Genomic DNA, 12,243 nt, shown 5'->3' with positions numbered 1-12,243 from the left:
TTATTTAAAAATGTTTTATTTGTTTTAAAAATCATATTTATTGCTTTCTAGATTTCTAAATTTCCGCTTCGCAATTCAGAGATAACTAAAATTAAAAATAAGTAGAACAAAAAAAATAAAAGTAAAATATTGAAGTTATTTTTAAGGTTGATCACAAAGTAAAACAAAAAAAAAATCCAGTTTTTTTTGAAAGTTTATTGAAAAAACATGAATATTTATAATAATCTTTGACGAACTTTTTAATTTTCTTTTACTTTGCACCATTGAGTTTTCGACTTTTGAAAATGGACAAGAACTTGGGACAAAAGGCACAATTGTTTCTCCTAAATTTGAGCTATTAATTTGTTTTTTTATGTCTGCTAATTTTTAACATTCAAAGTCTTCTAAGACTATAGAGTGTGTAAAATGTGTATTTTTTTTATTTAATTTTTGTCTAAAGCTGGAAAAAAAAATTTAATCACGAAAAGTTTTGTAGGCCCGTATTTGGAATTGTTTTACTTTACTTAAAAATTTTTCAGAAAAGGCGAATTTAATATTTTCATTTTTTTTGTCTCATAAGGATTTACATTTTTTATTCAATAGAATGCCCAAAGTTGTCAATCATTTTATATTAAATTTTTATTTTTCCCCTTGAATTTTTTTAACAAAATTGATATATTGAATTCATTCACATAAACAGCTTTTCCAGCATCTCAAAACTATACGAATGTATATCAACTTCATTTACGGTATAAGGTAATAAAAACACGTTTATAGGGTTTTATTTTTTTATTATCCCTTCTTTGAAATGTACGACAAAGTTTATTTTTAAACTGATTGCTGTACTGGAGGCTCATATCCTTCTGGTCTTTCTACTGTTGTTCCTTCTGCAGCTGCAACAGTAACAGTTCCCTTGCCACCACCATCTCCATGCAGCTCTAACAGTTTGGAAATGTCGAAACGAGGCTTCTTCAAGACTTTGACCTATAACAGAAAACATGAAATCGATTATTGTTTCATTTGATAAATTAAAATTAAATTTACCTTTCGAATGTAGACATCATGTAGAGGATAGACTCCTAAGCATGCCTTTTCAATGTCCTTGGCAATCGAATCAGGAAGAAGTTTATTGACAACCTCTTTCAAGTCAGAGCTAGTTACATCGCGCGTAATGATGTCGGTCATTTTTTTGCGGATAATTTTGATTTGCGAATGTTGCGCGTAGCAAGTTTTACGTTGAGATTGCGGATCTTTTTGCGTAAAACCAATACAAAATACACGGAGCAAATAACCATCGGTTGTTTTCACATCAACATGACATTCAATCAATGTCTGCCATTTCTTAACCATGGACCTAAGTAGGAAACATGAAAAAACTGTTGGTAAGTTTTTTACAGACAACGTGTACAATCGCGTATGTGTGTAAACATAACCTTTTGCCACATTGAAGAAAACTATAAATTTACCTCAATTTATCCGTAGTTAAATCCATTCCATGGAAATTAGTGAGAACATCTCGCCCTTGAACATCCTCAGCTATTAGTTTAAACTTACGGAAAGATCTCTCAGCGTCCGTATCGTTCTGAAGATCCGCCAAGGAAACTTCAAACACGCGGCCTTTCAATCCTTCCGAAGCAATTTTAGTACCTTGCGTACGATTAACAAGGGTTTTTCCAACTTGTCGGATGGCAAACATGCTCGGAGCCTTTACATCGTACCAGTCTTTTCGTGTAAAGGGATCCACGACCTTTTTCTTGGTACCTTTTTTACCTCCTTTGGAGAGCGACTTGCTTTTGCCTACAGCCATGATTTAAAAAGACAGATACAGGGAGGAAATCGCTAATGTCAATTTTAGATACTAGTTGGCGCTATGCCATTTGAAGGGTTGCTCCCATAGTTTGTGGCCCTGCATGTAGTTTTCTTTTCCGGTCATGAGCCTCAGGTTAGTGATGTCAAAAGTGAATACTTGAACATCCAATATTTATTCCATATTTATTTTGACCTTTTTTCCTTGATAAATCGTTTCAAAGGTCTCCAAAAATGTTTTACCCTTTCCTATTTCCAAAAGAATCATATTACGAAGGTTTATTTATGAAATCGAAACATATTTGATTTTTGTGTCGGCTTAATAAATACTAAAGTTCTATATAAAGTGTTTACTGGGTTTAATTTAAAAGATAAAAAATTGAACAAATAAAGTTACTAAACAAAAACAAATAACAATTAAATGAAAAATAAGTCTTAAAACTTATAAAAAGTTTTAAAGTTGGAGAAATTTAAAATCGTAAAACGAAACAGGTTAAATAATTACATATATTTTGTTACATTTACATTAAGAACTGTGATTAAAAATATATTTTTTTTTTTACTTTTAGTCTCAAACTATAGTTATAAATATGCAAAATAAAGGCAAGCAACATATGACATTCTTTAAATTATTTTAGAAAATAATAGAAATAATTTCTTGTTTTACAGAGTGGTCTTGTATATTTGGCCTTCATGTGCGCACAGTTACAATTTTAATTGGGATATGGCACCTTGTAAGTTTTTAAATTGACAACAAAATAACAGACATATAAATGTTTCCTTTAGAATTATTACTAATTACGCCATAAACACTTAGTCATACATAGATGTCAGACATATGTGTATGATGTTAAATATCTATTTAATACAATTTAAATTTATGTACTTGTTTTTTATGATTGATTTACAGTTTTTGAACGTGTTGGCCTTGGGCTTTTTAGCTGTAATCGTTCGTAATCCATCTATGATCAATGAACTTCAAAACTTTGAGGATTCATTGGAGGCAAAAGAGCCCGCTTTACCAACGCCATTAAGTGTAGATCAACAGCAGTATGCATTTAGAGGCCATAGTTTGAATAATCGTGAGTTTATGTTATTTATTTTTTTTTTGCTTTCAAAAGCTTTAATAAGTCTGAAATTTTCATCGATGAAAAAAAATTTTGCCTTGTATTTCAAAAGCAACCTCGATAAAATTGGATCCATCTACATCTATAATTATAGATTAATCTATTATTGGAATTATTTTGCAATTTTTCTATGAAAATACCCGGAAAACCTTTTAAGATAATATTATTATCCGAGTGCTTAGCGTCATTGGGACTGTTATAGTCTTGTGGTTAGCGAGTCTGGCTCCTGCCTCTAAGGTAGTCGATCCCGATAGCCGCAAAAATTATTTCAGTCCAAATGTGCCTTTTTCGAGTAAATAATTATTCTAATACGTTTTAATAATTATTCTCGACTAAGAGTGCGACTGCTTTTCGGATGACAGGATAAAAAATGCCCACATAAAGTCTGTAAATCGAAACTGCCATATTGGTGCAGAATGAAAAAAAATAGTTTCGAAAAAATCAACTGCGGAACTGCTTTACCGGCCTCTCCGCTTGCCCTTGATGCTATTACCAATTGTGAAGAGATCTGTTTCACAATGATAACGACGAAGGAGACGCATGGATGTTTGTGAATTAGTGTAGGACCGTGCAAATGCATCTCCCTACACGGCATTGCATGATAAGGCGACTTGAATAATGTTAGATTTACAGCTTCAATATGAAATACCATTGTAATGTTCTACTTGACCGATAATAATTGTAATAGAATTAAGAAATAGTTATACGCTAAATAAATTAGCGTCATTGGGTAATGCCTTCACATGCATTTTGATTTTCAAAGAAAATTTCATCCTAATTTCGCATAAGTTAAAGTTTTGTAATCTAAGTTTAAGTCATAAATTTTTTACCAAAAATTTAGTACCTATATTTTACCTAATAAAAAAATAAATCTTAATTGGTAATTTAAATTAATTGATAATTTAGAAATTTATCATAAAATGCCAGAGTAGAACAAATTTCACTACAAAATAAAATAAAACACCCATTATTTTCAGATAATATTGACATGAGCGGATTAGTATGCCTTTGTATGATTTCAATTTCTTTAATGCTGATTTATGGCACGATCAAGGGAAAACCAACACATATTTTGCCATTTTTTTGTTTACAACTGTTCGACTTTGCAATTACTGCTCTTACAGCTGCTGGTTACTTGTGTTATATAAGATCGGTAAATATTTATTTCCTTTCTTTAATAAATATTTCATTCAAAAATAAAAGTTTTTAAATAAATAACTTTAAATTAAGATAGTATGCACATTTTTAGATACATCGAATAATCGCAGAAAATCAGAGACTACCATGGCGAGACGAGCTGCTTAAATTGAGTCCACAGACTCTTAGTATTGTAGTGTTATGCAGTTTTTTGTCAATTGTGTTTTTAAAAGCTTATGTAATCGGAATAATTTGGCGTTGTTACAAATTTTTAGTTATGAGACAACATAGATCTGTATTACCATATATTATACCTGAAGTTACTTACTTACATCGTGACTCTAATTCATTGTTACCAGATTATGAAGAGGCTATTTTGAAACGTCCACCTCCCAGCTATTCTGTAGCAGTGGCCTCATTACCTCAAGTTGATTTGGTCTTGCCATCTACTTCATTTATGGAGACAACACCACCTGCTTATTCGTCTTTGTGTTCTTTGGCGGTACCATCAAACATTAATCAAAAAGAAACATTATTACCGAAATCTATAGATGAAAATACCGAAATTATAAAAAATAATGAAAATGAAAATCTTAGAAACATCTAAAAAAATGAATATGCAATAAAAAATTATTTAAATAAAATAGTAGTATTAAATACCTACCTATTTATTTTTTTATGCTACTTTTTGACGTTTTTGAACGTTAAACGTTGAGTAATTTATGTTTCCATTATTTGAACGTTTTGAATAAGTCAAAATTGAAATAAAATTTAAGAAAATATCATAATTTTGGTATAAAGTGAGACATCGGACATAAAGTGAGGTAATTTTATTTAATGACCCTACCAAAACATGACTTTTTTTTGGAACAAGACATTACACTTAACGATATTTACGTGAAATTTACAAAAGTTGGGAGACAAAAGAACTGTTCTGGGACTTTGGATATACTTACTTACTTTACTTTACGCCTTGTCTCTAATCCGAAGAATCGAGACTGTCCTCATGTTGAGCAAAGGCGGTCCACGAATTGTCGCCATCTGGTTCGTCGATTCGCAAGGTCTTTTAGATCCCAGAGGTTAGTGATTTGCCCCTCACCCTCTCTAATGATGTTGGCTTCTGAGAGTGTGGAGCGACGCCAGGTGTTTCTTGGGCGAGCTCTTCTGCGGCTTCCTTGTGGGTTGTACACACGAGCCCTGTTGCATACTTCCTCGGGATCTTTGCGAAGGGTATGCCCGATCCAACCGAATTTTCTTCTGCGTATTTCCATGTTGATATTCGTCATGTTGGCCCTTCTCAACAGATCTTGATTAGAGATCCGGTTTGGCCAGAAAATACGCAGAATTCGTCGAAGACAGCGGTTGACGAACGTCTGTAATCTCCTCTTGATGTTCTCCGTAACGAGCCAGGTTTCGCAGCCGTACAGAAGAACGGAGATTACGCAGGATTTGAAAATGTTGATTTTCACCGGCTTGCTGTAAACGGAGGAGCTCCAAATACGATTCAACGTCGTAAAAGCCCCCCTTGCCTTCTTGATTCGTGTTTCAACATCTTCCACTGCACCGCCATCTTCCCCCACAATACTGCCTAAATACGGGAATTTCTCGACGCGTTGAATGGGGTTTCCATCGAGCATAAGTGGAGCATCTGTTTCTGGGTTTATGCGCATTTCCATTGTCTTTTTGACGTTGATTTTCAATCCGACTTTAGCAGATTCTGCGGCGAGATCGGAGAGTTTTGCTTGCATGTCGATATGTCTATGAGACAGCTCGCATTTATCGTCAGCATAATCCAGGCATTCAAGGCGCTCACTTGGGTTTAGGGGGTTCCATACAATGCCTCTCGGTTTGTCTCTGTTGGCGGCACGAACCACCATATCCATCACAATCAAGAACAGTAATGGAGACAACAAACAACCCTGTCTGACCCCCGAGATTGTCAAGAAGAGGTCAGTGAGGTTTGCATCATGGAGTACTCTGCATGCGAAACCCTCGTAGCTACCGCGTATCAGGCTCACGATCTTATCGGGCATTCCAAGGTTTTTCAATGCTACCCACATACATTCACGATCAAGCGAGTCAAAAGCCTTTTCGTAGTCGACAAATAGGAGATAGAGTGGGGAGCGCATCTCAGCTGACTGTTCGATGATAATTCTGAGGGTGTTGATTTGATCGACGCATGAACGGTGGGCTCGAAAGCCTGCTTGTTCTTTGCGAATGGTCCTGTCGAGATGACCAACGATCCTGTCGAGAATTATCCGGAAGAAAACTTTCATGACGACACAAAGGATTACGATGCCACGCCAGTTATTACAGTCAGTTAGATCTCCTTTTTTAGGCAGTTTATCTACAATACCTTCCCTCCATTCCATCCATCCAGGAATTCGCCTTTCTCCGAAATAGCAGTGAGTAAAGGCAAGAGGGCGTCGGTACTCAGGTTGACATCGGCTTTAAGGACCTCGCCGGTTATACTGTCAATACCTGCTGCTTTCCCATTCTTCAAGGACTTAATAGCATCAGTGATTTCCTTTCTACTGGGTGGGCTTGTGCGTATGGGCAGGGATCTTGTGGCCCTTGTTGGAGGAATCACGATGCCATCTCGTCTCAAATTAAGCACCTCTTGAAAGTGTTCACGCCATCTTTTCAGCTGGTCTTCGACATTGGTCAGCAACACACCGTTCTTGTCCTTGACAGGAACGTTTCTGCTTCTGTTGGTGTTTGCAATCCTCTTGGTGATGGTGTATAGGTCCTTCATGTTATACACCGCAGCAGCAGCTTCTGCTTGACTGGCCAATGAGTTCAGGTGCTCACGCTTATCGTTGCGAATTTCCCGTTTGACTCGTTTATCAAGGATACTGTAGCGTTGTTTCGCTTGAATTTTGTCGTGAATTGTTGTTGCAGCGTTGGTTTCGTTTTTCGCTTCGGATCGACTTTCGATGACAGACCACGTGTTCGGGGATATAAAATCCTGTTTTCGATTTTTCGCCATTCCAAGTTTGTCCTCGCAGGTTTTCAAAACCGCATTCTTGAATTCTCCCCACGCCTGTTGGATGTTGTTGTAGTCAGGATTTGTGTTCGCCAGGTTTTCACGAAGCGTGTTTGAGAATGTGGTTCGTTGGGCATCACTCTTGAGCTTGGCAATTTCGAACTTCTTTCGCGGGTTCGTCTTCTTTTTTGGCACTTTTTTCGTTGTAAGCCGCAGATGACCGACAAGTAGATGGTGATCGGATCCGATATCTGCGCTTCTTTTCACGCGAACGTCTGCGAGAGCATTACTCCACTTTGCGCTGACACATATGTGGTCAATTTGGTTCTCTGTGTGTGAGTCGGGAGACACCCAGGTAACCTTATGACATTTTTTGTGAGGAAACAATGTGCCACCAATCTTGAGTTTGTTCAAGCCGCAACATTCGACAAGGAGTTCTCCATTTTCCGTCATTCTCCCCACTCCATGTCTACCCATTACGTGTTCTATGTCCTCATTGTTTTCCCCAACTTGCGCATTGAAATCGCCCATCAATAGTACGAGATCGCGTTTCGGGACTTCAGCTAGGATCGTGTTGAGAGTGTCGTAAAACGCCTCTTTGATTTCCGTTTCCGCATCTTCAGTGGGAGCATAGCACTGAGTCACGGATAGGTTTCTAGCTGATCCCTTGAATCTTACCGTCATGATGCATTCGTTTATGAAGCGGTAAGTCATAACAGATTGACGAAATCTTCTGTTAATCAAGATCCCTACTCCATATTGATGCACGTCTTCTTCATTTGGCATCCCTGAGTACAACATCAGGTGCCCGTTGCTTGTCACAATTTGTCCACACTGATTCCAGCGAACCTCGCTCACCGCCAAGAAGTCCAAATTGAATTTCTCCAAATTATGTCCTGCTTGCGCCAATTTTCCTATTTGGAACAGCGTCTTAACATTCCATTGTCCAAATCGAAGCCATTTACGTTTGCCAAGGGTCGTCGTCGTTAAGTCTGAGAATTGGTTTGGGAGTTTAAGATCAAGTGGGTAATCAACCCAAATAATCCGATCTTGGTGGTAGGGCTGCTACCTGAGCCCCCAAGCGGGCAAGAATGTCAAAAGACATCGCACCGTCGAGCTTCAGCAATTTTGCTTGGTGCTTGGCTTTTACGTCCGCCCCAGATGACGTCGTCGTAATGCGTCTGTGGTAACAACCCCGCCTCGCAAAGGCCGCATTTCCGACTTGCGGAGGGAGAGGCTAAGGTGTCAATGTATTACGCATCCCAACGCCATTCATGGGGCCGGGACTTTGGATATGGCGTTTTAAAATTTGAAAACACGAGCATTTGAAGTTTTCAAAAAACGTGTTGTTTACTGCTCTTCTAAAAAATTTTAATTTTTAAGCCTCAAGATGGTTTGTTTTTCACATTTCTTTTGTCTGCCAACTTTTGTAAATATCAAGTGGATGGCGATGGCGTCAGTTTACATTATAAACTTTATTCATGATAACAATTAATTTACAAACTAAAGATACATAACTAAATTTACTTTAATTTTTATTATTGTGATATTATGATGATATACAGTATAATTTCCTAAAATGGTCACCCTATTTTCTAAGAGGTTTCAACGAAAAAATCAAGTTTTATTCAGGGATTCCAGTGTTTGAAATCCACGGAAAAAAATAAGGTTTCACACACAAAAATTAATTTTTCGATAGTTTTCCATATGAAATAAAAATACTTGATATAGTTTTAAGTTATAAAAGTCTTAAATTATTTATCATACTGTGTTCAAACATTTGAGCATTAGGTTAATTTCTGAGTTTTAACGAAATTTTAAAACTCTCTTCTTCAAATTTAAATTTCTCTTCGTTTATGAATTTTAAATAAATTTGAGTGATTACAATCGTTTTTAAACGTGCATTATTAGCGTATTGTACATTTGAAATAAGAAAATTGTTAGCAATATAAATTTTTTTTTTCAATTTAATTAAATTGTTTTTAAATCAGTTTTTAATACCCAAATATCAATGTAAAATACTCAAAAGAACAAAAATATTGATTAACGATCAAAATTCTTTTTAAATTTGGCATTTTGTATGAAAACAAGTATTTCAAATTTTTTTATTTTTTTTGTCCCCCCATTTTTATTTCAAAAATTTTAGACAAAACTATTGAGTTTCATTTGGAGCGGCTTTAATGTTTATTAAATAGTAGTAATAATAGTTTATTAAAATAAGTTTAATGTTGTTATTAAATTGGGATATTTTAAATTTAATTAATTTTATTAATATGTAGTAAATGAATAAAATAAAAAATTATAAAAAAAATATTTTAAAAAGATGCTTTTTTATTTGGGGCCCTAAAAAGTTGAAAATAAATGAAAGTTTTTCAAAATTTAAGCAAAAGAAAAAGACATTCGAGTCCGAATTTTATTTCAATCAGTTCTCACCTTATTTTGAAGTTGTGGCCTCTCATGCTTTTTTCTTTTGCTTAAATTCTGAAAAACTTTCGTTTAATTTTAACTTTAAGGGCCCTAAATAAAAAACATCTTTTTAAATATTTTTTTTATAATTTTTTATTTTATACTTTTTAGTTATTACAAAGAATGTTTATTAGTTATTACAAATGTTTATGATGTTTCAAGAATTTCTCGCAGATTCTATGAAGTTTCTCGAACATTCTACAAAGCCCCAATGCACAAATTTAACCTTTGACCCAATGCACATTCTAAAAAAAAAGGGTTCATCAAATTTACTACGGATTCCGACGAGGGGGGAGGGGGTAAACAGAAATGTACGACGTCGTAAAAATGTGCCATATTCACGTTTTCAAATTTTTTCGTTTTGAATTATTTAAAATAATTTTTGAAGTATTTCAGACTTAGTTCAGATTTTTTTTCAAATTTTCATTTAATTGAGTTTTTTTCAAATTTTTCACGAGCTTTTATTGAAATTTGAACTGGTACTAAAAATTTCCTTCTCAGTGAGGGGGGGGGGGGTCATGTTAAAAAACACGTCGTAAATTAGGGGGGGTTGTTGGATTCCGACGGTTTACGATTATAGGGGGGGTGGGGGTCAAAAAATGCCCTTTTTTTTCCGACGCCTTTAATGGATGACGCCTTACATATAAAAAAAAGAACGTTTCTACGGATTTTTTAATAACATGTTTGTATTTATTTACAACGTGAATTGAAAAAAATGAAACGAACAATTTTATCATAATTTTGCTAATTCAACCTCAGTTCCCAATGCGCCGACGCCTTAGCTACATTGAAGTAATTTCACTTTGGGCCATCATCTTCATATAATTGCATATGGGACTAACATTTCGTTCACTATTCGCTTGTAAACAAGGTGTCAAACTGATGTTGAGGCGAAAAATTATAATAAATTAAAATGTTTTATCACGTAAGTCTCTTATTAAATAGATATCCTTCGTTAAAAGCATTAAGTCAGGTTGCATGTTTTTGGTTATTAAGATAAGCTTGGAACATGAGATTCTGTTGCATCCCAGATATTTTGGACCTTCATTGCTCGATACAGTCCGACAAAAGTTGTACACAGAAGTCGAAGGCACCTGTACTGGAAAATATGGTTTTGTCATAGCTGTTACAACAATTGATGATATTGGTGCGGGAATAATTCAGCCGGGACAAGGCTTCGTAGTTTATCCTGTAAAATATAAGGCGATAGTATTCCGTCCGTTCAAGGGCGAGGTCCTTGATGCGGTTGTAACACAATTAAACAAAGTCGGAATGTTTGCGGAAATCGGTCCTTTATCATGTTTTATATCACACCATGTAGGAATGATACAATGATTTCTGATTAGCAACTTCTATAATTTTATCAATAACTTTGATTTTTGTTTTTTAGTCCATTCCAGCTGATATGCAATTTTGCCCTAATGGGAATCCTCCATGTTATAAAAGCCAAGACGAAGATGTTGTGATTACAGCTGAAGATAAAATAAGATTAAAAATCGTTGGAACAAGAGTTGATGCTACTGGAATTGTAAGTAAATAAAATAAAATTGAAGAGGCTATAAAAAATATTTTTATAAATATATTTAGTTTGCTATCGGAACATTAATGGATGATTATTTGGGTCTTGTTGGGAGTTAAAAGTTATGTCACAGGATATTATTTACAGGATGTAATAAAAAAAAATTAAGAATAAACTGTATGAAAACCATATGAAAATAAATGATGATTTAAACTTTTCATGTTTTAATTTAAACTAATGCCAAAATATGTCCTTTCACATAAGAAATACGCATTAAATAAATCGTACTTATTCAGCATTTAAATAGCACATTTTGCTGCAAAGCAAGCTCCGTGTGCTCAGACAAATCTGCCAATTGAAACTAAAAAAATAATATTTTTTTGCAATAAACAAATTATTGTCGATATTATATATATTTCACAATACATAGGTAAAATCAATGCAAAGTCAATCATTAATCGGATGGAAAATGCAGCAAAAAACTTTCCCACTACTATAAAAAATTGAAAATAAAAATTGATGGAAGTAAAACAGAGACAATTTTCTTCTCAAAGCGCCGCAAACGACAATTACTACCAAGAGAGTTCCAAATTAACGACCAAGAAGTAGAATGGGAAGACGAATCTGTCCGCTATTAGGGTGTTTTCTTGGATAAGACACACACAGAAAAAGTGTTACAAAAGTAGCATGCAGCGTTCAGAATTCTCTACAGCTTGTTTAATAGGAAGTCACAATTGACCGTAAAAAACAAAAGTCTCTTCTTCAAGTCAATTATCAGACCAATCTCTTCATATGCTGCGGGAGCGATTCCACGATACATTCACATTAAAACACAACATCCAACCGGCAGATTGCTAGTTTGAGTGTTTTACTGAGAGAACGACGAGAGAGATAGTGAAATAAAATAGAAAAAAAAAAAATAAAAAATTTTTTAGAGTTCAAATATTGTGAGTCAAAATAAATTTATCAAAAATTTAGGCATGATCAAAAGAAGTAACGAAAATGATGAAATTCTTGAATCTCATTACATTGAGATTTGAAGCAGTAGAAATGGCTAGAAAACATGAAATTCTCCATATAGCGATCAAGAAATTGAAATAAAAAGCTATTATTATTATTAATACATATATTAAATTATAAATATTTATTTAAATAAAAAAATAATATTGTTCCAATCACTACTTTGAATTAGATAAGGCGATTCAGTCGTAAAAGAATAGAAA

General features: G+C 34.6%; 4 protein-coding genes across 4 annotated transcripts; 2 read left to right on the top strand and 2 right to left on the bottom strand.

Annotated features, from left to right (window-relative positions):
- Positions 1–749: 749 nt before the first annotated feature.
- LOC134837388 (small ribosomal subunit protein eS1) lies at positions 750–1,806 on the bottom strand. The gene is made up of 3 exons (XM_063852763.1): positions 1,446–1,806; positions 1,024–1,333; positions 750–963 (listed from the first exon to the last, which is right to left on the bottom strand). The coding sequence occupies exons 1-3, from the start codon at positions 1,784–1,786 to the stop codon at positions 808–810; spliced, it is 807 nt and encodes a 268-aa protein (XP_063708833.1). The 5' UTR covers positions 1,787–1,806; the 3' UTR covers positions 750–807.
- Positions 1,807–2,120: 314 nt separating this feature from the next.
- Positions 2,121–4,706, top strand: LOC134829200 (lysosomal-associated transmembrane protein 4B). The gene is made up of 6 exons (XM_063842201.1): positions 2,121–2,277; positions 2,355–2,388; positions 2,455–2,519; positions 2,696–2,867; positions 3,890–4,065; positions 4,162–4,706. Exons 2-6 carry the CDS (start codon positions 2,376–2,378, stop codon positions 4,654–4,656), a joined length of 921 nt encoding a protein of 306 aa, XP_063698271.1. The 5' UTR covers positions 2,121–2,277; positions 2,355–2,375; the 3' UTR covers positions 4,657–4,706.
- A 1,690-nt stretch (positions 4,707–6,396) lies between these two features.
- LOC134837473 (craniofacial development protein 2-like) lies at positions 6,397–8,140 on the bottom strand. Its single transcript, XM_063852851.1, has 2 exons — positions 8,071–8,140; positions 6,397–8,027 (listed from the first exon to the last, which is right to left on the bottom strand). Exons 1-2 carry the CDS (start codon positions 8,138–8,140, stop codon positions 6,397–6,399), a joined length of 1,701 nt encoding a protein of 566 aa, XP_063708921.1.
- Positions 8,141–10,273: 2,133 nt separating this feature from the next.
- LOC134838089 (DNA-directed RNA polymerase II subunit RPB7) lies at positions 10,274–11,228 on the top strand. Its single transcript, XM_063853546.1, has 4 exons — positions 10,274–10,426; positions 10,498–10,818; positions 10,892–11,029; positions 11,089–11,228. Exons 1-4 carry the CDS (start codon positions 10,415–10,417, stop codon positions 11,137–11,139), a joined length of 522 nt encoding a protein of 173 aa, XP_063709616.1. The 5' UTR covers positions 10,274–10,414; the 3' UTR covers positions 11,140–11,228.
- Positions 11,229–12,243: the final 1,015 nt, after the last annotated feature.

This window comes from Culicoides brevitarsis, chromosome 1 (assembly GCF_036172545.1).
Source record: "Culicoides brevitarsis isolate CSIRO-B50_1 chromosome 1, AGI_CSIRO_Cbre_v1, whole genome shotgun sequence".
NCBI classification, from domain to species: Eukaryota; Metazoa; Arthropoda; class Insecta; order Diptera; family Ceratopogonidae; genus Culicoides; species Culicoides brevitarsis.
This window is presented reverse-complemented; position numbering and strand designations above follow the sequence as displayed.